The sequence below is a fragment of the Lissotriton helveticus genome, chromosome 7, assembly GCF_964261635.1.
Source record: "Lissotriton helveticus chromosome 7, aLisHel1.1, whole genome shotgun sequence".
Classification (NCBI taxonomy): domain Eukaryota; kingdom Metazoa; phylum Chordata; class Amphibia; order Caudata; family Salamandridae; genus Lissotriton; species Lissotriton helveticus.
This window is the reverse complement of record NC_136068.1, coordinates 5,790,538-5,817,043: the sequence shown is the minus strand read 5'-3', so window position 1 is coordinate 5,817,043 and position 26,506 is coordinate 5,790,538. Positions and strand designations below refer to the sequence as shown.

Genomic DNA, 26,506 nt, shown 5'->3' with positions numbered 1-26,506 from the left:
ATACTCCTCCGACACGAGATCCAGGCCTCACTTTGTAAATCACCCTCCGCCATACTCCTCCGACGCGAGATCCAGGCCTCAGTTTGCAAATCACCCTCCGCCATACTCCTCCGACCTGAGATCCAGGCCTCAGTTTGTAAATCACCCCCTGCTATACTCCTACGACGCGAGATCCAGGCCACAGTTTGTAAATCACCCTCCACCATACTCCCACGACGCGAGATCCAGGCCACAGTTTGTAAATCACCCTCTGCCATACTCCTCCGACGCGAAATCCAGGCCTCAGTTTGTAAATCACCCCCTGCTATACTCCTACGACGCGAGATCCAGGCCACAGTTTGTAAATCACCCTCCACCATACTCCCACGACGCGAGATCCAGGCCACAGTTTGTAAATCACCCTCTGCCATACTCCTCCGACGCGAAATCCAGGCCTCAGTTTGTAAAACACCCTCCGCCATACTCCTCCGACGCGAGATCCAGGCTTCAGTTTGTAAATCACCCTCTGCCATACTCCTCCGACGCGAGATCCAGGCCACAGTTTGTAAATCACCCTCCACCATACTCCTCCGACACGAGATCCAGGCTTCAGTTTGTAAATCACCCTCCGCCATACTCCTCCGACGCAAGATCCAGGCCTCAGTTTGTAAATCACCCTCTGCCCTACTCCTCCGACGTGAGATCCAGGCTTCAGTTTGTAAATCACCCTCTGCCATACTCCTCAGATGCGAAATCCAGGCCTCAATTTGTAAATCACCCTCTGCCATACTCCTCCGACGCAAGATCCAGGCCTCAGTTTGTAAATCACCCTCCACCATACTCCCACGACGCGAAATCCAGGCCTCAGTTTGTAAAACACCCTCTGCCATACTCCTCCGACGCGAAATCCAGGCCTCAGTTTGTAAAACACCCTCTGCCATACTCCTCCGACGCGAAATCCAGGCCACAGTTTGTAAATCACCCTCCACCATACTCCCACGACGCGAAATCCAGGCCTCAGTTTGTAAAACACCCTCTGCCATACTCCTCCGACGCGAAATCCAGGCCTCAGTTTGTAAAACACCCTCCGCCATACTCCTCCGACGCAAGATCCAGGCCTCAGTTTGTAAATCACCCTCCGCCATAATCCTCCGATGCGAGATCCAGGCCTCAGTTTGTAAATCACCCTCCACCATACTCCTCCGACGCAAGATCCAGGCCTCAGTTTGTAAATCACCCTCTGCCATACTCCTCCGACGCGAGATCCAGGCTTCAGTTTGTAAATCACCCTCCACCATACTCCTCCGACGCAAGATCCAGGCCTCAGTTTGTAAATCACCCTCTGCCATACTCCTCCGATGCGAGATCCAGGCCTCAGTTTGTAAATCACCCTCCACCATACTCCTCCGACGCAAGATCCAGACCCCAGTTTGTAAAACACCCTCCACCATACTCCTCAGACGCGAAATCCAGGCCTCAATTTGTAAATCACCCTCAGCCATACTCCTCCGACGCAAGATCCAGGCCTCAGTTTGTAAAACACCCTCCACCATACTCCTCAGACGCGAAATCCAGGCCTCAATTTGTAAAACACCCTCTGCCATCCTCCTCCGACGCAAGATCCAGACCTCAGTTTGTAAAACACCCTCCACCATACTCCTCCGACGCAAGATCCAGGCCTCAGTTTGTAAATCACCCTCCGCCATACTCCTCCGACGCAAGATCCAAGCCTCAGTTTGTAGATCACCCTCTGCCCTACTCCTCCGACGCGAGATCCAGGCCTCAGTTTGTAAATCACCCTCTGCCCTACTCCTCCGACGCGAAATCCAGGCCTCAGTTTGTAAATCACCCTCCACCATACTCCTCCGACGCAAGATCCAGGCCTCAGTTTGTAAATCACCCTCAGCCATCCTCCGACGTGAGATCCAGGCCTCAGTTTGTAAATCACCCTCTGCCATCCTCCTCCGACGCAAGATCCAGGCCTCAGTTTGTAAATCTCCCTCCGCCATCCTCCTCCGACGCGAGATCCAGGCCTCAGTTTGTAAATCACCCTCTGCCATCCTCCTCCGACGCAAGATCCAGGCCTCAGTTTGTAAAACACCCTCTGCCATACTCCTCCGACGCGAGATCCAGGCCTCAGTTTGTAAATCACCCTCCGCCATACTCCTCCGACGCGAGATCCAGGCCTCAGTTTGCAAAACACCCTCCACCATACTCCTCAGACGCGAAATCCAGGCCTCAATTTGTAAAACACCCTCTGCCATCCTCCTCCGACGCAAGATCCAGACCTCAGTTTGTAAAACACCCTCCACCATACTCCTCCGACGCAAGATCCAGGCCTCAGTTTGTAGATCACCCTCTGCCCTACTCCTCCGACGCGAGATCCAGGCCTCAGTTTGTAAATCACCCTCTGCCCTACTCCTCCGACGCGAGATCCAGGCCTCAGTTTGTAAATCACCCTCCGCCATACTCCTCCGACGCAAGATCCAGGCCTCAGTTTGCAAATCACCCTCCGCCATACTCCTATGACGCGAAATCCAGGCCTCAGTTTGTAAATCACTCTCTGCTATACTCCTCCGACGCGAGATCCAGGTCACAGTTTGTAAATCACCCTCCACCATACTCCCACGACGCGAGATCCAGGCCACAGTTTGTAAATCACCCTCCGCCATACTCCTCCGTTGCAAGATCCAGGCCTCAGTTTGCAAATCACCCTCTGCCATACTCCTCCGACGCAAGATCCAGGCCTCAGTTTGTAAATCACCCTCCACCATACTCCTCCGACGCAAGAACCAGGCCTCAGTTTGCAAATCGCCCTCCGCCATACTCCCACGACACGAGATCCAGGCCTCAGTTTGCAAATCACCTTCCGCCATACTCCTCCGACCTGAGATCCAGGCCTCAGTTTGTAAATCACCCTCCGCCATACTCCTCCGTTGCAAGATCCAGGCCTCAGTTTGCAAATCACCCTCTGCCATACTCCTCCGACGCAAGATCCAGGCCTCAGTTTGTAAATCACCCTCCACCATACTCCTCCGACGCAAGAACCAGGCCTCAGTTTGCAAATCACCCTCCGCCATACTCCTCCGACACGAGATCCAGGCCTCACTTTGTAAATCACCCTCCGCCATACTCCTCCGACGCGAGATCCAGGCCTCAGTTTGCAAATCACCCTCCGCCATACTCCTCCGACCTGAGATCCAGGCCTCAGTTTGTAAATCACCCCCTGCTATACTCCTACGACGCGAGATCCAGGCCACAGTTTGTAAATCACCCTCCACCATACTCCCACGACGCGAGATCCAGGCCACAGTTTGTAAATCACCCTCTGCCATACTCCTCCGACGCGAAATCCAGGCCTCAGTTTGTAAATCACCCCCTGCTATACTCCTACGACGCGAGATCCAGGCCACAGTTTGTAAATCACCCTCCACCATACTCCCACGACGCGAGATCCAGGCCACAGTTTGTAAATCACCCTCTGCCATACTCCTCCGACGCGAAATCCAGGCCTCAGTTTGTAAAACACCCTCCGCCATACTCCTCCGACGCGAGATCCAGGCTTCAGTTTGTAAATCACCCTCTGCCATACTCCTCCGACGCGAGATCCAGGCCACAGTTTGTAAATCACCCTCCACCATACTCCTCCGACACGAGATCCAGGCTTCAGTTTGTAAATCACCCTCCGCCATACTCCTCCGACGCAAGATCCAGGCCTCAGTTTGTAAATCACCCTCTGCCCTACTCCTCCGACGTGAGATCCAGGCTTCAGTTTGTAAATCACCCTCTGCCATACTCCTCAGATGCGAAATCCAGGCCTCAATTTGTAAATCACCCTCTGCCATACTCCTCCGACGCAAGATCCAGGCCTCAGTTTGTAAATCACCCTCCACCATACTCCCACGACGCGAAATCCAGGCCTCAGTTTGTAAAACACCCTCTGCCATACTCCTCCGACGCGAAATCCAGGCCTCAGTTTGTAAAACACCCTCTGCCATACTCCTCCGACGCGAAATCCAGGCCACAGTTTGTAAATCACCCTCCACCATACTCCCACGACGCGAAATCCAGGCCTCAGTTTGTAAAACACCCTCTGCCATACTCCTCCGACGCGAAATCCAGGCCTCAGTTTGTAAAACACCCTCCGCCATACTCCTCCGACGCAAGATCCAGGCCTCAGTTTGTAAATCACCCTCCGCCATAATCCTCCGATGCGAGATCCAGGCCTCAGTTTGTAAATCACCCTCCACCATACTCCTCCGACGCAAGATCCAGGCCTCAGTTTGTAAATCACCCTCTGCCATACTCCTCCGACGCGAGATCCAGGCTTCAGTTTGTAAATCACCCTCCACCATACTCCTCCGACGCAAGATCCAGGCCTCAGTTTGTAAATCACCCTCTGCCATACTCCTCCGATGCGAGATCCAGGCCTCAGTTTGTAAATCACCCTCCACCATACTCCTCCGACGCAAGATCCAGACCCCAGTTTGTAAAACACCCTCCACCATACTCCTCAGACGCGAAATCCAGGCCTCAATTTGTAAATCACCCTCAGCCATACTCCTCCGACGCAAGATCCAGGCCTCAGTTTGTAAAACACCCTCCACCATACTCCTCAGACGCGAAATCCAGGCCTCAATTTGTAAAACACCCTCTGCCATCCTCCTCCGACGCAAGATCCAGACCTCAGTTTGTAAAACACCCTCCACCATACTCCTCCGACGCAAGATCCAGGCCTCAGTTTGTAAATCACCCTCCGCCATACTCCTCCGACGCAAGATCCAAGCCTCAGTTTGTAGATCACCCTCTGCCCTACTCCTCCGACGCGAGATCCAGGCCTCAGTTTGTAAATCACCCTCTGCCCTACTCCTCCGACGCGAAATCCAGGCCTCAGTTTGTAAATCACCCTCCACCATACTCCTCCGACGCAAGATCCAGGCCTCAGTTTGTAAATCACCCTCAGCCATCCTCCGACGTGAGATCCAGGCCTCAGTTTGTAAATCACCCTCTGCCATCCTCCTCCGACGCAAGATCCAGGCCTCAGTTTGTAAATCTCCCTCCGCCATCCTCCTCCGACGCGAGATCCAGGCCTCAGTTTGTAAATCACCCTCTGCCATCCTCCTCCGACGCAAGATCCAGGCCTCAGTTTGTAAAACACCCTCTGCCATACTCCTCCGACGCGAGATCCAGGCCTCAGTTTGTAAATCACCCTCCGCCATACTCCTCCGACGCGAGATCCAGGCCTCAGTTTGCAAAACACCCTCCACCATACTCCTCAGACGCGAAATCCAGGCCTCAATTTGTAAAACACCCTCTGCCATCCTCCTCCGACGCAAGATCCAGACCTCAGTTTGTAAAACACCCTCCACCATACTCCTCCGACGCAAGATCCAGGCCTCAGTTTGTAGATCACCCTCTGCCCTACTCCTCCGACGCGAGATCCAGGCCTCAGTTTGTAAATCACCCTCTGCCCTACTCCTCCGACGCGAAATCCAGGCCTCAGTTTGTAAATCACCCTCCACCATACTCCTCCAACGCAAGATCCAGGCCTCAGTTTGTAAAACACCCTCTGCCATACTCCTCAGACGCGAAATCCAGGCCTCAGTTTGTAAATCACCCTCAGCCATCCTCCGACGTGAGATCCAGGCCTCAGTTTGTAAATCACCCTCTGCCATACTCCTCCGAGGCGAGATCCAGGCCTCAGTTTGTAAATCACCCTCTGCCATCCTCTTCCGACGCGAGATACAGGCCTCAGTTTGTAAATCACCCTCCACCATACTCCTCCGACGCGAGATCCAGGCTTCAGTTTGTAAATCACCCTCTGCCATCCTCCTCCGACGCGAGATCCAGGCCTCAGTTTGTAAATCACCCTCTGCCATACTCCTCCGACGCGAGATCCAGACCTCAGTTTGTAGATCACCCTCTGCCATACTCCTCCGACGCGAGATCCAGGCCTCAGTTTGTAAATCACCCTCCGCCATCCTCCTCCGACGCGAGATCCAGGCCTCAGTTTGTAAATCACCCTCCGCCATCCTCCTCCGACGCGAGATCCAGCCCTCAGTTTGTAAATCACAATCTGCCCTACTCCTCTGACGTGAGATCCAGGCTTCAGTTTGTAAATCACCCTGCGTTATACATCCTCCGACGCGAGATCCAGGCCTCAGTTTGTAAATCACCCTCCGCCATCCTCCTCCGACGCGAGATCCAGGCCCCAGTTTGTAAATCACCCTGCGTTATACATCCTCCGACGCAAGATCCAGGCCTCAGTTTGTAAATCACCCCCTGCTATACTCCTCCGACGCGAAATCCAAGCATCAGTTTGCAAATCACCCTCCGCCATACTCCTCCGACGCGAGATCCAGGCCTCAGTTTGTAAATCACCCTCTGCCATACTTCTCCGACGCGCGATCCAGGCCTCAGTTTGTAAATCACCCTCCACCATACTCCTCCGACGCAAGATCCAGACCTCAGTTTGTAAAACACCCTCCACCATACTCCTCCGACGCGAGATCCAGGCCCCAGTTTGTAAATCACCCTGCGTTATACATCCTCCGACGCAAGATCCAGGCCTCAGTTTGTAAATCACCCCCTGCTATACTCCTCCGACGCGAGATCCAGGCCTCAGTTTGTAAATCACCCTCCGCCATACTTCTCCGACGCGCGATCCAGGCCTCAGTTTGTAAATCACCCTCTGCCATACTCCTCTGACGTGAGATCCAGGCTTCAGTTTGTAAATCACCCTCTGCCATACTCCTCCGACGCAAGATCCAGGCCTCAGTTTGTAAATCACCCCCTGCCATACTCCTCCGACGCAAGATCCAGGCCTCAGTTTGTAAAACACCCTCTGCCCTACTCCTCCGACGCGAGATCCAGGCCTCAGTTTGTAAAACACCCTCTGCCCTACTCCTCCGACGCAAGATCCAGGCCTCAGTTTGTAAAACACCCTCTGCCATACTCCTCCGACGCGAGATCCAGGCCTCAGTTTGTAAAACACCCTCCGCCATCCTCCTCCGACGCGAGATCCAGGCTTCAGTTTGTAAATCACCCTCTGCCATACTCCTCCGACGCAAGATCCAGGCCTCCGTTTGTAGATCACCCTCTGCCCTACTCCTCCGACGTGAGATCCAGGCCTCAGTTTGTAAATCACCCTCTGCCATACTCCTCCGACGCGAGATCCAGGCCTCAGTTTGTAAAACACCCTCTGCCATACTCCTCCGACGCAAGATCCAGGCCTCCGTTTGTAGATCACCCTCTGCCCTACTCCTCCGACGCAAGATCCAGGCCTCAGTTTGTAAATCACCCTCCGCCATACTCCTCCGACGCGAGATCCAGGCCTCAATTTGTAAATCACCCTCCACCATACTCCTCCGACGCAAGATCCAGACCCCAGTTTGTAAAACACCCTCCGCCATACTCCTCCGACGCAAGATCCAGGCCTCAGTTTGTAAAACACCCTCTGCCATACTCCTCCGACGCAAGATCCAGGCCTCAGTTTGTTAATCACCCTCCACCATACTCCTCCGACGCAAGATCCAGGCCTCAGTTTGTTAATCACCCTCCACCATACTCCTATGACGCGAAATCCAGGCCTCAATTTGTAAATCACCCTCTGCCGTACTCCTCAGACGCAAGATCCAGGCCTCTGTTTGTAAATCACCCTCCGCCATCCTCTTCCGACGCGAGATCCAGGCCTCAGTTTGTAAATCACCCTCCGCCATCCTCCTCCGACGCGAGATCCAGGCCCCAGTTTGTAAATCACCCTGCGTTATACTCCCCCGACGCGAGGTCCAGGCTTCAGTTTGTAAATCACCCTCCACCATACTCCTCCGACGCGAGATCCAGGCCCCAGTTTGTAAATCACCCTCCACCATTCTCCTCCCACGCGAGGGATCTAGTGGTAATCACAAACCCCTTTTTTAGGTCTCGCCTAGCGAAGCAGCGCATGCGCTGTTTGCCTTGGCGAGCTCTATTGTTGGTTTCTCTGCCGAAGGGGGACAGGAGATGAGCACGCATACCGACAGGAGATGTGCACTCCGTATGCGTGCACATCTCCTGTTCCTGCATAGGGCTGGCGTTTCAACACAGCGTGCATGCTTTCACTATTCCTCCCTGGAGCGCAGGAAGCACGGTTAGGTTTCTGTTCGCCTCTAAAAGGTAAATACTAGCATGGCTCTTTTATTTAATTGTTTTTGCTTTTACAGTGCTTTTGAAAAGCACTGCAGTAGATTATCTGGCGTTTCCGTGACATGGGCAGTGAGGGACACCACTGAGGGATGCTTTCTGAAGTGACTGGCTTTTGTCCGGAGACTGTAGCAGCGGCGGCTCTGCACTCTGTCCCTCAGGGCAGGCCGCCCACTAGAGGGCACAGAGGAACACCACAGTAGGGCATGCCTACTGCGATCCGAAGCGGGTGGGGTCCGGGAGCGAGTGCCGCTCTTCTGCAAGATTCAACGCTGGCACCCACCGTAACCCTCAGAGGCACCCCTGAGTGCCAAGGCATAAAGGGTCAGTCCACCAGGAAATGGAACAGCGCGGGCCGGTCTCCCGCCAGCCCCGCCACAGCCTAAGTGATGCGGTGCCAGTCCAACCACACTTGATCATGGAGATTGAAAACATTGCGGCCACACGGTGCTGCTGTAAGCCTGAAAAGGTGAGCAGGGCAGCAGGCTCCACCTCAGGTCCGCGGTGGGCTCTCAAGATTTGCGCTCCGAGGGCGGAAGCGGGATGCCTGGGAGGGACTAGGGTCCAGTCTCCTAGCTGCAATATGCGAACTGGTGTCACTGGAGTACTGTAACTGGGCGGACGGTACCAACCCGGCAGCTGGGACACCACTTCTCGTGGGGGGTTCCTAGGCATCCGGAAGGTCTGCAGGCTGCAGCGGTGCATATCCGAGCAGGGACTCGGTGACTTTGTCGTGTGTGATGCGCATACATAATATATACAATCTGAGGGGACCCCGCTGTCACAATGTTTGAATCCTTAGCTAGATTTCTTGGAGGTACTGGCTAAAATTGTGCTTCCTCCGGACTGGTTCTATGCTGGTGTCTGTGTCATTTAATTAACACAGTGCACTACGGAGGCACAATTCTACACTCACTGTGGCACTAGCACTTGCTAGCTCAGCTGGTCCTTGGTTGTTTGAGCATAAGCATACAAATTCAGTATGCTCCCATCTGAAGTCTTATTCCACTGTGCAGAGAACCCTGCAAACAAGCATTTAATTTAGCAAAATAAATGAGTACTAGGGCCGGCTGGAGTGACCGTCTAATAACAAGCATTTGCAATGCAATCAGTCTCGCATTTATGTGAGTTTAAGTTATTGGCATTGTAAATGACAATGCCTTTTGTTTCGGTTTTAAAAACTAAAACACAAATAAAAGGCTTTGTTATTTGCAATGTCAATAGCTCAAACTCGAGTAAGTGCGAGCCCGATTGCATTGCAAATGCTTGTTTCACAAGTAAATGAGGGGCCCAGGAAACCCTTTGTGTAGTAAGATGTCTACAACATCCCTTGCCACACCTGGCCCCCCACAACAGACGCATGTTACCACAGCAGCAGCACCCTCCCACCTGGAACCGGCCAATGGGATTTCAAGACAGATGCCAGAGTGCACAACCCCCAGAGGCAGACCCACCTCACTCCTGGCCTCTCAAGACAGATGCCAGAGAGTGCACAACCCCCAGAGGCAGACCCACCTCACTCCTGGCCTCTCAAGACAGATGCCAGAGAGTGCACAACCCCCAGAGGCAGACCGACCTCACTCCTGGCCTCTCAAGACAGATGCCAGAGAGTGCACAACCCCCAGAGGCAGACCCACCTCACTCCTGGCCTCTCAAGACAGATGCCAGAGAGTGCACAACCCCCAGAGGCAGACCCACCTCACTCCTGGCCTCTCAAGACAGATGCCAGAGAGTGCACAACCCCCAGAGGCAGGCCCACCTCACTCCTGGCATCTCAATACAGATGCCAGAGAGTGCACAACCCCCAGAGGCAGACCCACCTCACTCCTGGCCTCTCAAGACAGATGCCAGAGAGTGCACAACCCCCAGAGGCAGACCCACCTCACTCCTGGCCTCTCAAGACAGATGCCAGAGAGTGCACAACCCCCAGAGGCAGGCCCACCTCACTCCTGGCCTCTCAAGACAGATGCCAGAGAGTGCACAACCCCCAGAGGCAGGCCCACCTCACTCCTCTCCTTGCCTCTCAAGACAGATGCCAGAGAGTGCACAACCCCCAGAGGCAGGCCCACCTCACTCCTGGCCTCTCAAGACAGATGCCAGAGAGTGCACAACCCCCAGAGGCAGGCCCACCTCACTCCTGGCCTCTCAAGACAGATGCCAGAGAGTGCACAACCCCCAGAGGCAGGCCCACCTCACTCCTCTCCTTGCCTCTCAAGACAGATGCCGGAGAGTGCACAACCCCCAGAGGCAGACCCACCTCACTCCTCTCCTTGCCTCTCAAGACAGATGCCAGAGAGTGCACAACCCCCAGAGGCAGGCCCACCTCACTCCTGGCCTCTCAAGACAGATGCCAGAGAGTGCACAACCCCCAGAGGCAGACCCACCTCACTCCTGGCCTCTCAAGACCGATGCCAGAGAGTGCACAACCCCCAGAGGCAGGCCCACCTCACTCCTGGCCTCTCAAGACAGATGCCAGAGAGTGCACAACCCCCAGAGGCAGGCCCACCTCACTCCTCTCCTTGCCTCTCAAGACAGATGCCAGAGGGTGCACAACCCCCAGAGGCAGGCCCACCTCACTCCTGGCCTCCAAGACAGATGCCAGAGAGTGCACAACCCCCAGAGGCAGACCCACCTCACTCCTGGCCTCTCAAGACCGATGCCGGAGAGTGCACAACCCCCAGAGGCAGGCCCACCTCACTCCTGGCCTCTCAAGACAGATGCCAGAGAGTGCACAACCCCCAGAGGCAGGCCCACCTCACTCCTCTCCTTGCCTCTCAAGACAGATGCCGGAGAGTGCACAACCCCCAGAGGCAGACCCACCTCACTCCTCTCCTTGCCTCTCAAGACAGATGCCAGAGAGTGCACAACCCCCAGAGGCAGGCCCACCTCACTCCTGGCCTCTCAAGACAGATGCCAGAGAGTGCACAACCCCCAGAGGCAGACCCACCTCACTCCTGGCCTCTCAAGACCGATGCCAGAGAGTGCACAACCCCCAGAGGCAGGCCCACCTCACTCCTGGCCTCTCAAGACAGATGCCAGAGAGTGCACAACCCCCAGAGGCAGGCCCACCTCACTCCTCTCCTTGCCTCTCAAGACAGATGCCAGAGGGTGCACAACCCCCAGAGGCAGGCCCACCTCACTCCTGGCCTCCAAGACAGATGCCAGAGAGTGCACAACCCCCAGAGGCAGGCCCACCTCACTCCTGGCCTCTCAAGACAGATGCCAGAGAGTGCACAACCCCCAGAGGCAGGCCCACCTCACTCCTCTCCTTGCCTCTCAAGACAGATGCCAGAGGGTGCACAACCCCCAGAGGCAGACCCACCTCACTCCTGGCCTCTCAAGACCGATGCCGGAGAGTGCACAACCCCCAGAGGCAGGCCCACCTCACTCCTGGCCTCTCTTCCCTACGCTGGGTGGCAGTATCTAGAAGGACCACCTTTCAAGACAGGTGTGTGTTTGTATGAATATGGCATGTGTATGGGGGAACCCTGGCATAAAGCCGGGGGAGGGCTCTGCAGGGTGGAGGAGGAGCATAAGGTCCAAGAGAGGGCGGTTAATGCAGTATGAAGCTCACCCAACAACTCATGCATTGAACCACTGTTCCGTCAACAAAACCTTCACACCCCTGCAGAACAAGCTGTCAGCGTCCAGGCCTGCCCTCTACTGACCGACCCTACATCTAACAAGACTCAACTCGGTCTTACTTCCTTCTGTGTCCAGGAAGCCAAACCTTGGAGTTCAGTCTCTCCTCGGACAAGGAGGAATGACGATCATATTCAGTCCTGAACAAATTATAAACTGGGCTCCTGACATCATGATAAAGACAAAATGCAGACTATACTTTCAACAAAGAGAACAGCTGGCAGCCGCAGCTGCTCTCACACTCGCACAACACCCCTTGCTTATGCACAACAGACCTCCCCATGCCACGCGTGCAGCATGCCTTCCAACCCCATTCACCACCATCAAGACCTCAGCGGCAGGCCCACCACATCCAAGAGCCTACCAACCATACATCAACCACACATCAACCGCACGACAACCACACAACAACCACACGACAACCACACGACAACCACACCAATCACACGCCAACCACACGACAACCACACGACAACCACACGACAACCACACGACAACCACTCACCAACCACACACCAATCACACACCAATCACATGCCAACCACTCACCACACACCATCACTCACCAACCACACGCCGAGCACATGCCAACCACATGTCAATCACACATCAACCACACACCAATCACACATCAACCACACACCAACTGCACAACAACCACAGGCCAACCACACGCCAACCACACCAATCACACGACAACCACATGACAACCACACGACAACCACTCACCAACCACTCACCTACCACACACCTACCACACACCTACCACACACCAATCACACACCTACCACATGCCAACCACACACCCACATTCCAACCACTCACCACACACCAATCACTCACCAACCACACGCCGAGCACATGCCAACCACATGTCAATCACACATCAACCACACACCAATCACACATCAACCACACACCAACTGCACAACAACCACAGGCAAACCACACGCCAACCACATGCCAATCACATGCCCCACACGCCAACCACTCACCACTCACCAACCACTCACCGACCACACACCGACTACACGCCGACCACATGCCAACCACATGCCAACCACATGCCAACCACATGCCAACCACATGCCAACCACACACCAACCACACACCAACCACACGCCAACCACATGCCAACCACTCACCACTCACCAACCACACGCCAACCACACGCCAACCACACGCCAACCAGACAACCATCACACACCCACCACACACTCTCCACATACCCTTCAGCACCCAGGGACCAATGGGAAGACAGCGCCTCACAGCCTCGCCAGGGGATGAGGAGCTACAAACCACACCCCACACTTACAACTCACGGACAGGACCAGGTCCCGGGTCAAGGTGATGTCTGGGGGGCTGTCGAAGTCCATGGCTTGGCAGCGGAAGGTGCCCCCCTGGGACCGGGAGACCTTCTCCAGAACAAGGACACTCTCCGTGCTCGACTGGATCTCCTGCTCCTGGCCCCCCTGGAAGAACAGACAGACAGACAGACATGAGGAGAAGGAGCAAGTAACGAAAGGGAGGGCGAAGGGTAGGGGGCGAGAGTCGGATGGGGGCAAAGAAGGGAGGGGCATGCGGGAGAGGCAAGAGGAGGTTTGGGGGCAGATACATGCGGAAGAGGACGTTTGGAAGATAGATACACCCGGAAGAGGAGGTTTGGGGGCAGAAACAGGCGGAAGAGGAGGCTTGGGGGGGCAGCTACACGCGGAAGAGGAGGTTTAGGGGCAGATACACGCGGAAGAGTAGGTTTGGGGGGCAGATACACGTGGAAGAGGAGGTTTGGGGGGGCAGATACACGCAGAAGAGGAGGTTTGGGGGGGCAGATACACGAGGAAGAGTAGGTTTGGGAGGCAGATACACATGGAAGAGGAGGTTTGGGGGTAGATACATGCGGAAGAGGATGTTTGGGGGCAGATAAACGCGAAAGAGGAGGTTTGGGGGCAGATAAACATGGAAGAGGAGGTTTGGGGGGTAGATACATGCGGAAGAGGAGGTTCGGGGGGCAGATATTTATTTATTTATTTATTTATTTATTGGCATTTGTAAAGCGCAACTTATACCCTGGGGTGTCTTGGCGCTAAATAATTTGCCGGCTGGTTGGAACTGCCTTGCTCTGATGATTATTCTATACCTAGAGTCATGTGGAAGTTTATTTATTGAACAGTCAAGTTTTTAATTTCTTGCGAAATTGGAGTAGCGTAGGACATGCCCTAATGTCCTGGGGTAAGGTATTCCAAAGTTTAGAAGCCGCCACTACAAACCGTCGGTCTCCCCACATCACAGTTTTGGTTCGAGGTACCATAAGTTGGTTACTGTTGGTAGAGCGCAGTTGGCGTGTGGGTTGGTACGGTCGTAGGTGGTCTTTGAGGAACTGTGGACCCTGTTTGTTTAGGACTTTGTATACAATGCATTGGGATTTGAATCTGGCTCTGTTCTGAATCGTCAACCAGTGTAGTTTGGGAATGGCATTGGATAAAGGAGCAAATTTTGGAATTCCCCGAATGAGACGTGCTGCTGCGTTCTGTATAGTCTGCAGTTTTTTTAAGACTCTTGCTTGGGCGTTAATAAAGAGCCCATTGCAATAATCTAAGGATGTCAGAACTAATGAGCTCACCAGAGTTTTGATGGCAGTAGTGGGAAGATAGGGACTTATCTTTCGGATCATGCGCAGTTTATGGTGGGCAACTGATGCCACTCTGCTGGCATGGTCCATAAAATTCAGATGATTGTCAAAAATTATTCCTAAGTTCCTTACTTTGGTCACTGGATTAGGGGGGGCACCAAAGGTTTGGGGCCACCACGAGGTAGGCCATTCTGGTGAGAGTTGCCCAAAGATCATAACTTCGGTTTTATCCGAGTTTAGTTTTAGGCAATTTACTGCCATCCAGTCTCCCAGTTCTGTCAGTCCCCTCTGGAATGTTTTAGCTACTTCCTCGCCATCACCCCTTATAGCCAACACTAATTGTGTGTCATCCGCGTAGGAGGTAAGGCTCATCCCGTGTGCCTTGATGACATTGGCCAGGTCCGACACATATATGTTAAAAAGTGTCGGACTCAGGGATGAGCCTTGAGGTACCCCACACGGTTGTGACAATTTGGACAATTTGGATACATGCGGAAGAGGTGGTTTGGGGGCAGATACACGCGGAAGAGAAGGTTCAGGGGCAGATACACGCAGAAGAGGAGGTTCGGGGGCAGATCCACATTGAAGAGGAGGTACAGGGGGAAGATACACATTGAAAAGGAGGTTCGGGGGCAGATACACACGGAAGAGGAGGTTTGAGGGGCAAATACACACGGAAGAGGAGGTACAGGGGGAAGATACACATGGAAAAGGAGGTTCGGGGGCAGATACACGGAAGAGGAGGTCCAGGGGGGCAGATACACACGGAAGAGGAGGTTTGGGGGGTCAAATACACACGGAAGAGGAGGTACAGGGGGAAGATACACACGGAAGAGGAGGTTCGGGGGCAGATACACACGGAAGAGGAGGTTCAGGGGGGCAGATACACACGGAAGAGGAGGTTTGGGGGCAGATACACGCGGAAGAGGAGGTTCGGGGGCAGATCCACACGGAAGAGGAGGTACAGGGGGCAGATACACACAGAAGAGGAGGTTCAGGGGGGCAGATACCCACGGAAGAGGAGGTACAGGGGGAAGATACACACGGAAGAGGGGGGCATATACACACGGAAAAGGAGGTTTGGTGGGGGCAGATACACACGGAACAGAAGGTTCAGGGGGCAGATACACACGCAAGAGGAGGTACAGGGAGAAGATACACATGGAAGAGGAGGTTCAGGGGGGCAGATACACACGGAAGAGAAGGTTCAGGGGTCAGATACACACGGAAGAGGAGGTTTGGGGGCAGATACACCCGGAAGAGGAGGTTTGGGGGCAGATACACCCGGAAGAGGAGGTTCGGGGGCAGATACACCCGGAAGAGGAGGTTCGGGGGCAGATACAAGTGGAAGAGGAGATTCGGGGGCAGATACACACGGAAGAGGAGGTTTGGGGGGCAGATACACACGGAAGAGAAGGTTCAGGCACAGATAGACATGGAAGAGGAGGTTCAGGGGGGCAAATACACACGGAAGAGGAGGTTTGGGGGGGCAAATACACACGGAAGAGGAGGTTTGGGGGCAGATACAAACGGTAGAGGAGGTTTGGGGGGCAGATACACACGGAAGAGAAGGTTCAGGGGCAGATAGACATGGAAGAGGAGGTTCAGGGGGGCAGATACACACAGAAGAGGAGGTTTGGGGGGCAGATACACATGGAAGAGAAGGTTCAGGGGGCAGATACACACCGAAGCGGAGGTTCGGGGGGGCAAATACACACGGAAGAGGAGGTACAGGGGGAAGATACACACGGAAGAGGAGGTTCGGGGGGCAGATAAACACGGAAGAGGAAGTTCAGGGGGCAGATACACGCGGAAGAGGAGGTTTTGGGGGGCAGATACACGCGTAAGGGGAGGTTCGGGGGCAGATCTACTCTGAAGAGGAGGTACAGGGGGAAGATACACACGGAAGAGGAGGTTTGGGGGGCATAAACACACGGAAGAGAAGGTTCAGGGGACAGATACACACAGAAGAGAAGGTTCAGGGGGCAGATACACACGGAAGAGGAGGTTCGGGGGCAGATACATGCGGAAGAGAAGGTTCAGGGGACAGATAGACACGGAAGAGGCGGTTCGGGGGCAGATACACGCGGAAGAGGAGGTTCGGGGGCAGATACATACGGAAAAGGAGGTTCAGGGGTCAGATACACACGGAAGAGGAGGTTCGGGGGCAGATACATGCGGAAGAGGAGGTTCGGGGGGGCAGATACACACGGAAGAGGAGGTTTGGGGGCAGATACACGCGGAAGAGGAGGTTCGGGGGCAGATACATGCGGAAGAGTAGGTTCGGGGGGCAGATACACGTGGAAGGGGAGGTTTGGGGGGGCAGATACACGCGGAAGAGGAGGTTTGGGGGGCAGATACACGTGGAAGAGGAGGTTCAGGGGCAGATACAAGCGGAAGAGGAGGTTCGGGGGCAGATACACGCGGAAGAGGAGGTTTGGGGCAGATACACGTGGAAGAGGAGGTTCGAGGGGCAGATACACGTGGAAGAGGCGGTTTTTTGGGGGGGCAGATACACGCGGAAGAGGTTTGGGGGCAAATACACACAGAAGAGGAGGTACAGGCGGAAGATACATGCGGAAGAGGAGGTTTGGAGGGGGCAGATACACACGGAACAGAAGGTTCAGGGGGCAGATACACACGCAAGAGGAGGTACAGGGAGAAGATACACATGGAAGAGGAGGTTCAGGGGGGCAGATACACACGGAAGAGAAGGTTCAGGGGTCAGATACACACGGAAGAGGAGGTTTGGGGGCAGATACACCCGGAAGAGGAGGTTTGGGGGCAGATACACCCGGAAGAGGAGGTTCGGGGGCAGATACACCCGGAAGAGGAGGTTCGGGGGCAGATACAAGTGGAAGAGGAGATTCGGGGGCAGATACACACGGAAGAGGAGGTTTGGGGGGCAGATACACACGGAAGAGAAGGTTCAGGCACAGATAGACATGGAAGAGGAGGTTCAGGGGGGCAAATACACACGGAAGAGGAGGTTTGGGGGGGCAAATACACACGGAAGAGGAGGTTTGGGGGCAGATACAAACGGTAGAGGAGGTTTGGGGGGCAGATACACACGGAAGAGAAGGTTCAGGGGCAGATAGACATGGAAGAGGAGGTTCAGGGGGGCAGATACACACCGAAGCGGAGGTTCGGGGGGGCAAATACACACGGAAGAGGAGGTACAGGGGGAAGATACACACGGAAGAGGAGGTTCGGGGGGCAGATAAACACGGAAGAGGAAGTTCAGGGGGCAGATACACGCGGAAGAGGAGGTTTTGGGGGGCAGATACACGCGTAAGGGGAGGTTCGGGGGCAGATCTACTCTGAAGAGGAGGTACAGGGGGAAGATACACACGGAAGAGGAGGTTTGGGGGGCATAAACACACGGAAGAGAAGGTTCAGGGGACAGATACACACAGAAGAGAAGGTTCAGGGGGCAGATACACACGGAAGAGGAGGTTCGGGGGCAGATACATGCGGAAGAGAAGGTTCAGGGGACAGATAGACACGGAAGAGGCGGTTCGGGGGCAGATACACGCGGAAGAGGAGGTTCGGGGGCAGATACATACGGAAAAGGAGGTTCAGGGGTCAGATACACACGGAAGAGGAGGTTCGGGGGCAGATACATGCGGAAGAGGAGGTTCGGGGGGGCAGATACACACGGAAGAGGAGGTTTGGGGGCAGATACACGCGGAAGAGGAGGTTCGGGGGCAGATACATGCGGAAGAGTAGGTTCGGGGGGCAGATACACGTGGAAGGGGAGGTTTGGGGGGCAGATACACGCGGAAGAGGAGGTTTGGGGGGCAGATACACGTGGAAGAGGAGGTTCAGGGGCAGATACAAGCGGAAGAGGAGGTTCGGGGGCAGATACACGCGGAAGAGGAGGTTTGGGGCAGATACACGTGGAAGAGGAGGTTCGAGGGGCAGATACACGTGGAAGAGGCGGTTTTTTGGGGGGGCAGATACACGCGGAAGAGGTTTGGGGGCAAATACACACAGAAGAGGAGGTACAGGCGGAAGATACATGCGGAAGAGGAGGTTTGGAGGCAGATACGCGTGGAAGAGGAGCTTGGGGGGAGCGAGGACACGCACCTGTATCCGGAAGAAGTTGTACTCCGGGGGAGGGAAGCCATCTGCCGTACACTTCAGCATCACAGTGTCCCCCTCCTTGACGGGCCCGGAGATCACCTCAAACTTCACGTTCTCTGTGTAATCTGAAAGAAAGAGAGTCCAGACGGGGCTGTTGGACTGGCAGCTGGAGGGCAGAGCACAGAAGACAGAGAGGGGGGGGCAACAAGCCCCAAAACTGCATCACGGGGGGGGGCAGCAAAGCACAGAAGACTTAGAACCTCACAAAACAGATAATAGGCAAGGACGGCTGCCCTTCTTATTGTGTTCATGGTACATCAGTGGTCTCCATCAAAACACCTCAAATGAAGTCACCATGGCCTTCTTGTGTAAACGTACAGCAATCCCTCTACAAGAACCCTGGGCGGTAGAGGGCCGCCCCATAGAAGGATACATCACATTTTGGAAACCAGCACTCAAGGACAGCCGCTATGGTCATCCTAAAGGCGGTCTGTCCATATACATCTCTAATAATCTAAAAGGTGCATTTAATCAATTTCACTTCAAAGAAGATTGGCTACTAGGGGTTAAAATTAACCCGTGGAGGAGGCAGCGTTTGCTCCTCCTCATAAATGTGTACATCAACCCCAGCATCCGTACAAAAAAAGACCATCTGGCCCGACTCTGTGAAATTATGAAGGACATCGCCACTGAATACCCCAATTCGGACCGTATTGTCACGGGGGATTTTAATACAAACTTATTTCAAGGGAATGCAGCAGACATGGAAGGGCCTGACATGACTAACATCACTGAAGCTATGACCCAATCGAACCTCCGATGCCAGCCACAAACACATTAGGTGAGCTCTCCGTGATGAGATTTTAATTTGCAGGCTACCTGGTAGTGAATGGAAGGTCAACCAGCGATACACCTCCAAACTGGACCTGGTCGAATGGTAGCAAAAAATCTTACTTAGATTTTACTATTTGCAACTCAGAACTACTGTTTAATCTGGACAGTTTTTGTATCCATCAACGGTCTGAAAGCGATCACTGGCCGCAAGTCATTTCCTTCATTACAATTCCAGAATCCCATAATCTCCTATAACCTACAAGGGAATACACACAGAAAACTTAAAGCACCTCAAATGGAGTGAGTTTAACAGTCAGAGCGTTTTAAAAGCGAGCAAGGATTTTATAACAGGTAGTCTTGATCAAGACGCCCCCCCCGACAGCGAAATGGTCGCAGCTGTGTCTTCATCTGATCAGCTCTTCTCCAGTGACTGTGCAGGGCCCAAACCGCACTCCATCAGTAGGGGCCCCAGCCTCCACCGTCATAAAATCATTCAAGAGAACGAGAAACAATGCATTGAGGTCGCTCTCAAAGTCTCCGGGGAACAGTGCTTTCCTTGCTACATATCACCACGCCCAAAAAGCATTCAGGAGGGCAGTCTCCCAAGAGAAAAAGGCTCAGGAAACTCAATATTGGGTGAAATTGGTGTGGGAAAGCAAGCAAAAAAACTCAGGGAAATGTTGGTCTCTTGTTAACCGCACCAACCTGAACCTAACAAACTATGGTTCAGCGAATATCCAGGAAGCAGAATGGGCATTCTACTTAACGGACCACCTTCAGGCTCAAGATCACTATGAATGTACTAAATCATTCAGGGCCCACGGCATTGGCGCGGGCGTATCACCGATCACTCCCTCCGATACAACTCAGGGGTTTACCTCAGTATATGAACTAACCGAACAACGAGTAGTCAAAGCAGTGACAAAAGTGCTACTAAACCTCTTCAACTATACTCTGCGGACACTGACAATCCCGGACTCATGGCTGGGTGCAATTATTCACCCCATCCACAAAGCTGGATCACGAGCCGCACCGAACAATTACAGATTAATCGCTCCTCTGGACATAGAGGCGAAACATTATGCAGGGCTCATCCTGGAGGACCTCAGGCAACGGGCAAAGGACTACGATCTGATCCCTCTGAACCAAACAGGGTTTGTTGCCAATTCAGGAACTATGACCAACTTACTAGCAGTTTCCACTATCATCGATAAAGCCTTCTCAACATCTAGGATGGCCTTTCGCTGCTTTGTCGATTTCAAAGCAGCATTTGATAGGGTGCCCAGGGCGGCACTCTGGAAAAAACTGAGCCAGTGGGGAATCCCAGATAAAATCCTGAACCCTATCATTCAACTGTATTCTAACACATGGGTTCGAGTGAAGCTAGGGTCCGGCTCGCATCTCTCGCGAAAAATCATGACCGCACGTGGTGTCAAGCAGGGATGCGTGCTGGCCCCCCTTCTCTTCAACCTATTCATTGCCGACCCGTCAAGTACCCTAGACAAGGTAAACAGTCACCCGCCCAAAGTAGGAGGCAGGACATTAAGTAATCTTCTATATGCCGATGACCTGGCCCTGTTTAGCCTCACCAGAGTAGGGTTACAAAGGCTCCTTGACGCATTATCGCAATACACGATCGGCAATCAATTAGAAATGAATATGGAAAAAATCTTGATAGTTCCATTCGGTAAGAAACGTCATAGAGGTGGCGGCTGGTCAATCAATAAAATAAGTCTTTCAATTGGCCAATCATATAAATATTTAGGTGTTTATCTGGACTCTAGGGGCTGTTTTACAAAGCAAAGTAATGTGATCGCAGCCAAAGCCACGGCCCCCGTGGTATCCCTGGCCAAGCTATCGAAGAAACTTTCAGGTCCAACCTTTTCCCCTCTATTGGAAGTTCTTAGAGCAAAGATCGGACCCACACTTTCATCTGGCATAGAGATCTTTAAAGGCAAAATGAACACTGTTTTAAACAAACACACAACTAAAATCTATAAAAAAGTACTTCATTTGCCGAGTTCCGCATCCCCGGCTCAGATTAGATGAGAGCTGGGATTAACCAACTATGAAGCTTCCGAAGTTGGCACATATCTCAAGCTGTGCCACAAACTAGGACGGGCAGAACCAGGCACCCTAGAATCTCTAGTGTGGAAAGAAATGAACGAGATCAATCCAGGGGGGTCATTTGGCCGCCTTTTGAACGATTACATCTATCAAACGTCAGCCGCCGACCTATGGGCTCCTAACCCCAGTCAGACTGTTTTTAAAAACACAATCAAAAAATGTGTAAGACTGAAATCCCTGGCTTTAGATAAAACTCTTCTCACGAAACGCAGCCATTCCTGGGCAGTAGTCAACTCCTATAAACGACTATCCCCTGCTACCTACCTCTCCATGACATTTTCACTCTACTTGAAGCGCTGCCTGATTGCCCGAAGAATGGGAGAATGGTGCTTTCTTCAAAACCTACCCACCTGGCGTCGCAAGGAGGACACAACATGTAGAGGTTGCGGGTCAGCAACAGAAACATTCGTGCATGTGCTCTGTATCTGCCCCTCCCTCAACCTTCAACGCAGGTGTCTGCTTAAGCCAGAATGGAACAGGTTGGGAGTTCGGACCTGTAGGCATGCCACTATTGCTGCTCTGTCCTTGGATAACACGGTTTTAAATATAAAATTGGCCACATTTATTCAGCAAGCATACCACAATCTAGATCAAATGGACACTGCTAAGGCCTCATTGCTCACTGCTTAGACTGAACATGTATTTTAACAGAACTTGTAATGACTGCAAGGGCCAATTCACAATCTGAAATGTTTTAACATGCATGCCCACGGTCACATTTTATTCTTTTCACTCTTTTAATCATTTCTCATTTATAAAACTGTACATAGTGTGACTTGAGAAACCTTTTAAAGATATGTTTTATATCTAAATAAAGAATTATTACTTACTTACTTACTAGAACTGCCAGGCCGGGTCCTCCCTGGACCGGAAACAGGCATCCTGGGACCGGTTTGGGGGCATCGCCCCCCCCCCCCCCCCCAGCCAGGCTAGCTTGAATCCAGTGGCACAAGGAGCACAAGAATGGGGAAGAGTCACATGCAGGGAAGATTATGCAACTACTGCAATAGAGAAGGAGTGCATGCTGGGAAACTGGAGGCATGTCGGGTCTGGTGGCTCAGTGGACGAATGCACCCACTGCAGGGGCCTGTGTTTAACCTCATGGTCACAGGTTCTAATCCCGGCGGGTCCACTCAGCCTTTCATCCTTCTGAGGTGGATAGAAGGAGTACCACTGAGTCGAGTAACAATAAACAGCTGCTATTCAGCGCCAGGAGGCCCCTGGGTGAGCATTATGCCTGCATAGGTGCAGGGCGCGCACTCGCGGGGGAGGGGTCCGTGCAGTACAAGCGCGTGAACGAGACTCACAGTGCAGGGTCAGGTTGAACTTCTGGGACATGAGGCTCTCCGTCCGGCCCTTCGGCATCAGGTACTGCACCATGCAGTAGAAGTGGGAGTCCTTGTCTGCTTTGGTGGGCCTCAGATACAGGGTGCTGGAGACAGAGTGCAGGCCGGACGCCTCCTTCACCGTGCGGGAGACCATGTACATGTCTGCAAGGAAACAAGAGGGTGAGAGTGAGGTGAAAGGAGGAGCTGGAGGACATGGGGTGTGTGCACTCATGGGTGAAAGGAGGAGCTGGAGGACACAGGGGGTGTGTGCACTCATGGGTGAGAGGAGGAGCTGGAGGACACAGGATGCATGTGCACTCATGGGTGAGAGGAGGAGATGGAGGACACGGGGGGTGCACTCTTGGGTTAGAGGAAGAGCTTGAGGACACAGGGGGTGTGTGCACTCATGGGTGAGAGGAGGAGCTGGAGGACACGGGGGTGCGTGTACTCATGGGTGAGAGGAGGAGCTGAGGGACATGGGGTGTGCCCGCTCATGGGTGAAAGGAGGAGCTGGAGGACACATGGGGTGCCTGCACTCATGGGTGAGAGGAGGAGCTGGAGGACACAGGATGTCCCAGGGTGGGCAGAGGAGGCGGTCCCAGGGTGGGCAGAGGAGGCGGTCCCAGGGTGGGCAGAGGAGGCGGTCCCAGGGTGGGCAGAGGCCACTGTCCCGGGGTGGGCAGGGGGACTGTCCTAGGGTGGGCAGAGGCCAATGTCACAGGGTGGGCAGAGGAGACTGTCCCAGGGTGGGCAGAGGAGGCGGTCCCAGGGTGGGCAGAGGGGACTGTCCCAGGGTGGGCAGGGCGGGTCTCAGCAGCACTCACCATCATTCCGCTCGGTCATGGTGGGCAGGGCGGCGCCATCTTTGTACCACGTGATGGTCGGGGCAGGGTTCCCATTCCTGCTGATACAGGTGGCGATCTGCAAACAGAAAACAGATTAGAGGCACTCAGTGACACCTGGTGTAGAGCAGAGGGGGGGCTGGGGGGGGAGGAGCCGGGGGGGGTTACAGTTGTCTAGCCACACACCAGCCTGACCCACACCCCAAAGAACAGGGCTCTTAGGAGGACGAAAAGAGAGACAAGCCAGAGGAGGGTAGACCCCCCCCTCCCTGTCCCTCGTGTGGGGACAGACAGCTCTGAGGGACAGATACCCCCAGTGAGGGGCCAGCAGCTTTAGAGGGGGGGTGGAGAGAGTGTGAGGCTCCTCATGGGGGGGGGCAGACCTGGGGGGGCTTCTTCTCTTGGCTCCTTCTAGGAATATTTTGATGTCTGAAAGCACGTCCACCCACATGTCCCCTCCAGGACGCCACTATAGCAGACAGACGGACGGACATTCAGCGAGGCACAGGTGGGCACCGGGGGTCTGTGGCGTCCTGTGTGCCACCGTCAGAGAGACCCTCTGTGCTGCACCGAAGCACAGCTCTTTCATTGAGATGCCTTGCATTTCCTTGTGCTTGGTCCACTATCCTTCAACAGAGAGGAATGTAATGTAACTTGAACTTATATAGCGCAGACTGTCCCCCCACGGGTATCCTGGTGCGGAGACTCGCCCTCTTGTCGGTGTGCACATTGATGCCCTGTCCACAAGTATTGAGTAACTCGTATTACTCTTCCCTCGGGAAGCCCACGGTCGGGCACCAAAGTTTGGAGTCTTCCGTATCCTCCCCGCTAGGCTGCGGCCGGCGGGCTCCGGTGATGGCCCTGTGGGTCGGCCCTACAAAGATGGGAACTTTACTTTCCCCTGTGACTTCTCCGTTAGTTATGAACACCATCTTCATCTCGCCCACGGTGGGGCTATCGAGACTAAAGCCACGTGGGACTATTCGCTCTTATTTATTACCTGCGATATATGTGGTATTGGGGGGAGGGTACGCACACCTTCCTGACCAGTCTATCGATCGACATGCCCCAGGGACAGATGTTATGGGTGTGTTGGACTTGGCCCTTCTGGCAGGTTCACCCCTAAACTTTTTGCTTTTAATGCTGACCTGGTGATGGTGATTTTTGGGTTCTGCGCACTTTCACTGTGTCCCAGTGGAAAGTGCGTGCGCACTCTGAGTGCGTGTGGTGAGATCGGCCTGCCCTCCCATAGGAATGCATGGGGAATGTATGTGTCCCTGGTAGTTCCTGATGCGTGGGGTGTGCAGGCGCGTGTCTGGTATGTGCGGACTCGTGTGATTGAAGGCTGCGCAATGATGCGTGCAGCGTGTTTGTGTCTAATATGGAAGTGCCACTTCTAGAAGTGTGCCTGTCTGTGCAGTGAATGTGCTGGCTTGTGATTGGCTGGAGCTGGCTGGTGAGCCAGGCTCCATGAGTCCTGATGGGTCTGCCCCGGTGGTGAGTGGAGAGATTAGCATGCTGATGTGAGGGAGGGGTGCACCTGGGACCTGAATAGGGCTGGGCTTTCCCCACACAATGCTGGCTCCGCCCCCTGTGATGCGTCTAATGTCCCTAGCCTGGCTGGTGAAAGGAAAGGGTGGTTGAGCACATCACAGTGCTCCAAAACCAGCTGCGACTGGTTTTTCCCCCACCCTGCACCCTGAGACTAAGGAATTCACTGTATACAAAGGGGCTGTGTTCCCTTACAAAATGTTCTTGTTTCTGACTTGAATCTACCAGGGGCGTGCTGCTGCTGGGGCCCAGGGGAAAGCTTGCCTGCCTGGGCCCTGCCCAGCCCCTGGATCACTGATGGACTTTTCTTTGGACCCCTTTTTGCCTGGCCTAGGAAGGCTGGAAGACTTTCCCTGGTTAAGGAGCTGTATGGGCTCCCTCTCTTTGTCCTTGGACTGGGATTACAGCGCTTTGGGGGAGTGCTGGACTTCTACCCCTAGGAACTCCTTCTAATTGTCCCTTAAGAGCGCTGTGGCTATGACCTGCTGGGGTAGTGCTTTATTCATTTTATTAAATAGCGCTTCCTTTATTGCCTCTAGCGCCTTGAGAGCGCTTTATTTTCCTTTCAGGGCAGAGCGCCGTCATTTCCCTGGGAGGGAAGCGCTCCTGCCCCTTATATGCCCCCGAGTGCGCGGGTGCTCACCCTGCTTCTTTAATTGTAACCGAGGGAGCCTACCCCTCATTTTGTGCCCCGAGTCTCACCGCCCGTGGCCCGAGCCACGTTAAGATGGCCGCCGCATCCGCGGCCCGCCTGGTTGTGGGTGGAGCCTACGACGGAAGCGGAACTGCCCGGCCGGTGAGCCTGCCCCGCAGGGCTCCCGTATGCCGATGGGAGCCCTGCACACTGCCTGGCCGGAAGAGGGAACTGCTGTCCCAGGAGCCACGAAGGCTCCACATCAAGTCGCGGTCCCGAGATGGGGGACCGGGTGAAGAGTGAAGCGGGCACCTTGTGAAGGCGGGGCTCCCATGAGGAGAGAGAGCCCCGCCAAGCGCTACCGCCGCTGAAGAAAGAGAGCCGCAGACCGCCCCAGAGCCGGTGAGTAAAGGCCGGCTGGGGGGGAAGTTGAGCGAGGCACCCTGCCGGTGCCCTGCTCTCGAGCAGCCCCGCATAGTAGGGGGCTGCTTTGACGCGGCCGCAATGGTGTCTCAGGCCCAGAGGGGCCCAGGCTTTGTTGTGTAGAGGGGGTGATGTCGAGGCACATAATTGGTGCCCGCCCCCGGGCCCCCACCGCTGATGTTGGCCCCCCTCCTTGCTCCTAGAGCCTAGAATGCTTCCAACGATTGGGGACACGATTATGCCCAGAGCC

General features: G+C 54.2%; 1 protein-coding gene across 2 annotated transcripts in view; it reads right to left on the bottom strand.

Annotated features, from left to right (window-relative positions):
• Window positions 1-26,506, bottom strand: part of BCAM (basal cell adhesion molecule (Lutheran blood group)) — a 205,100-nt gene that overhangs the window by 48,674 nt on the left and 129,920 nt on the right. For both annotated transcript variants that reach the window (XM_078651272.1, XM_078651273.1), the window contains exons 5-8: window positions 23,631-23,727; window positions 22,786-22,968; window positions 18,521-18,642; window positions 13,118-13,274 (exon numbers count right to left, since the gene is read on the bottom strand). In XM_078651272.1, coding sequence (XP_078507398.1) covers window positions 13,118-13,274; window positions 18,521-18,642; window positions 22,786-22,968; window positions 23,631-23,727 — 559 coding nt within the window. The remainder of the gene's footprint in view (window positions 1-13,117; window positions 13,275-18,520; window positions 18,643-22,785; window positions 22,969-23,630; window positions 23,728-26,506) is intronic.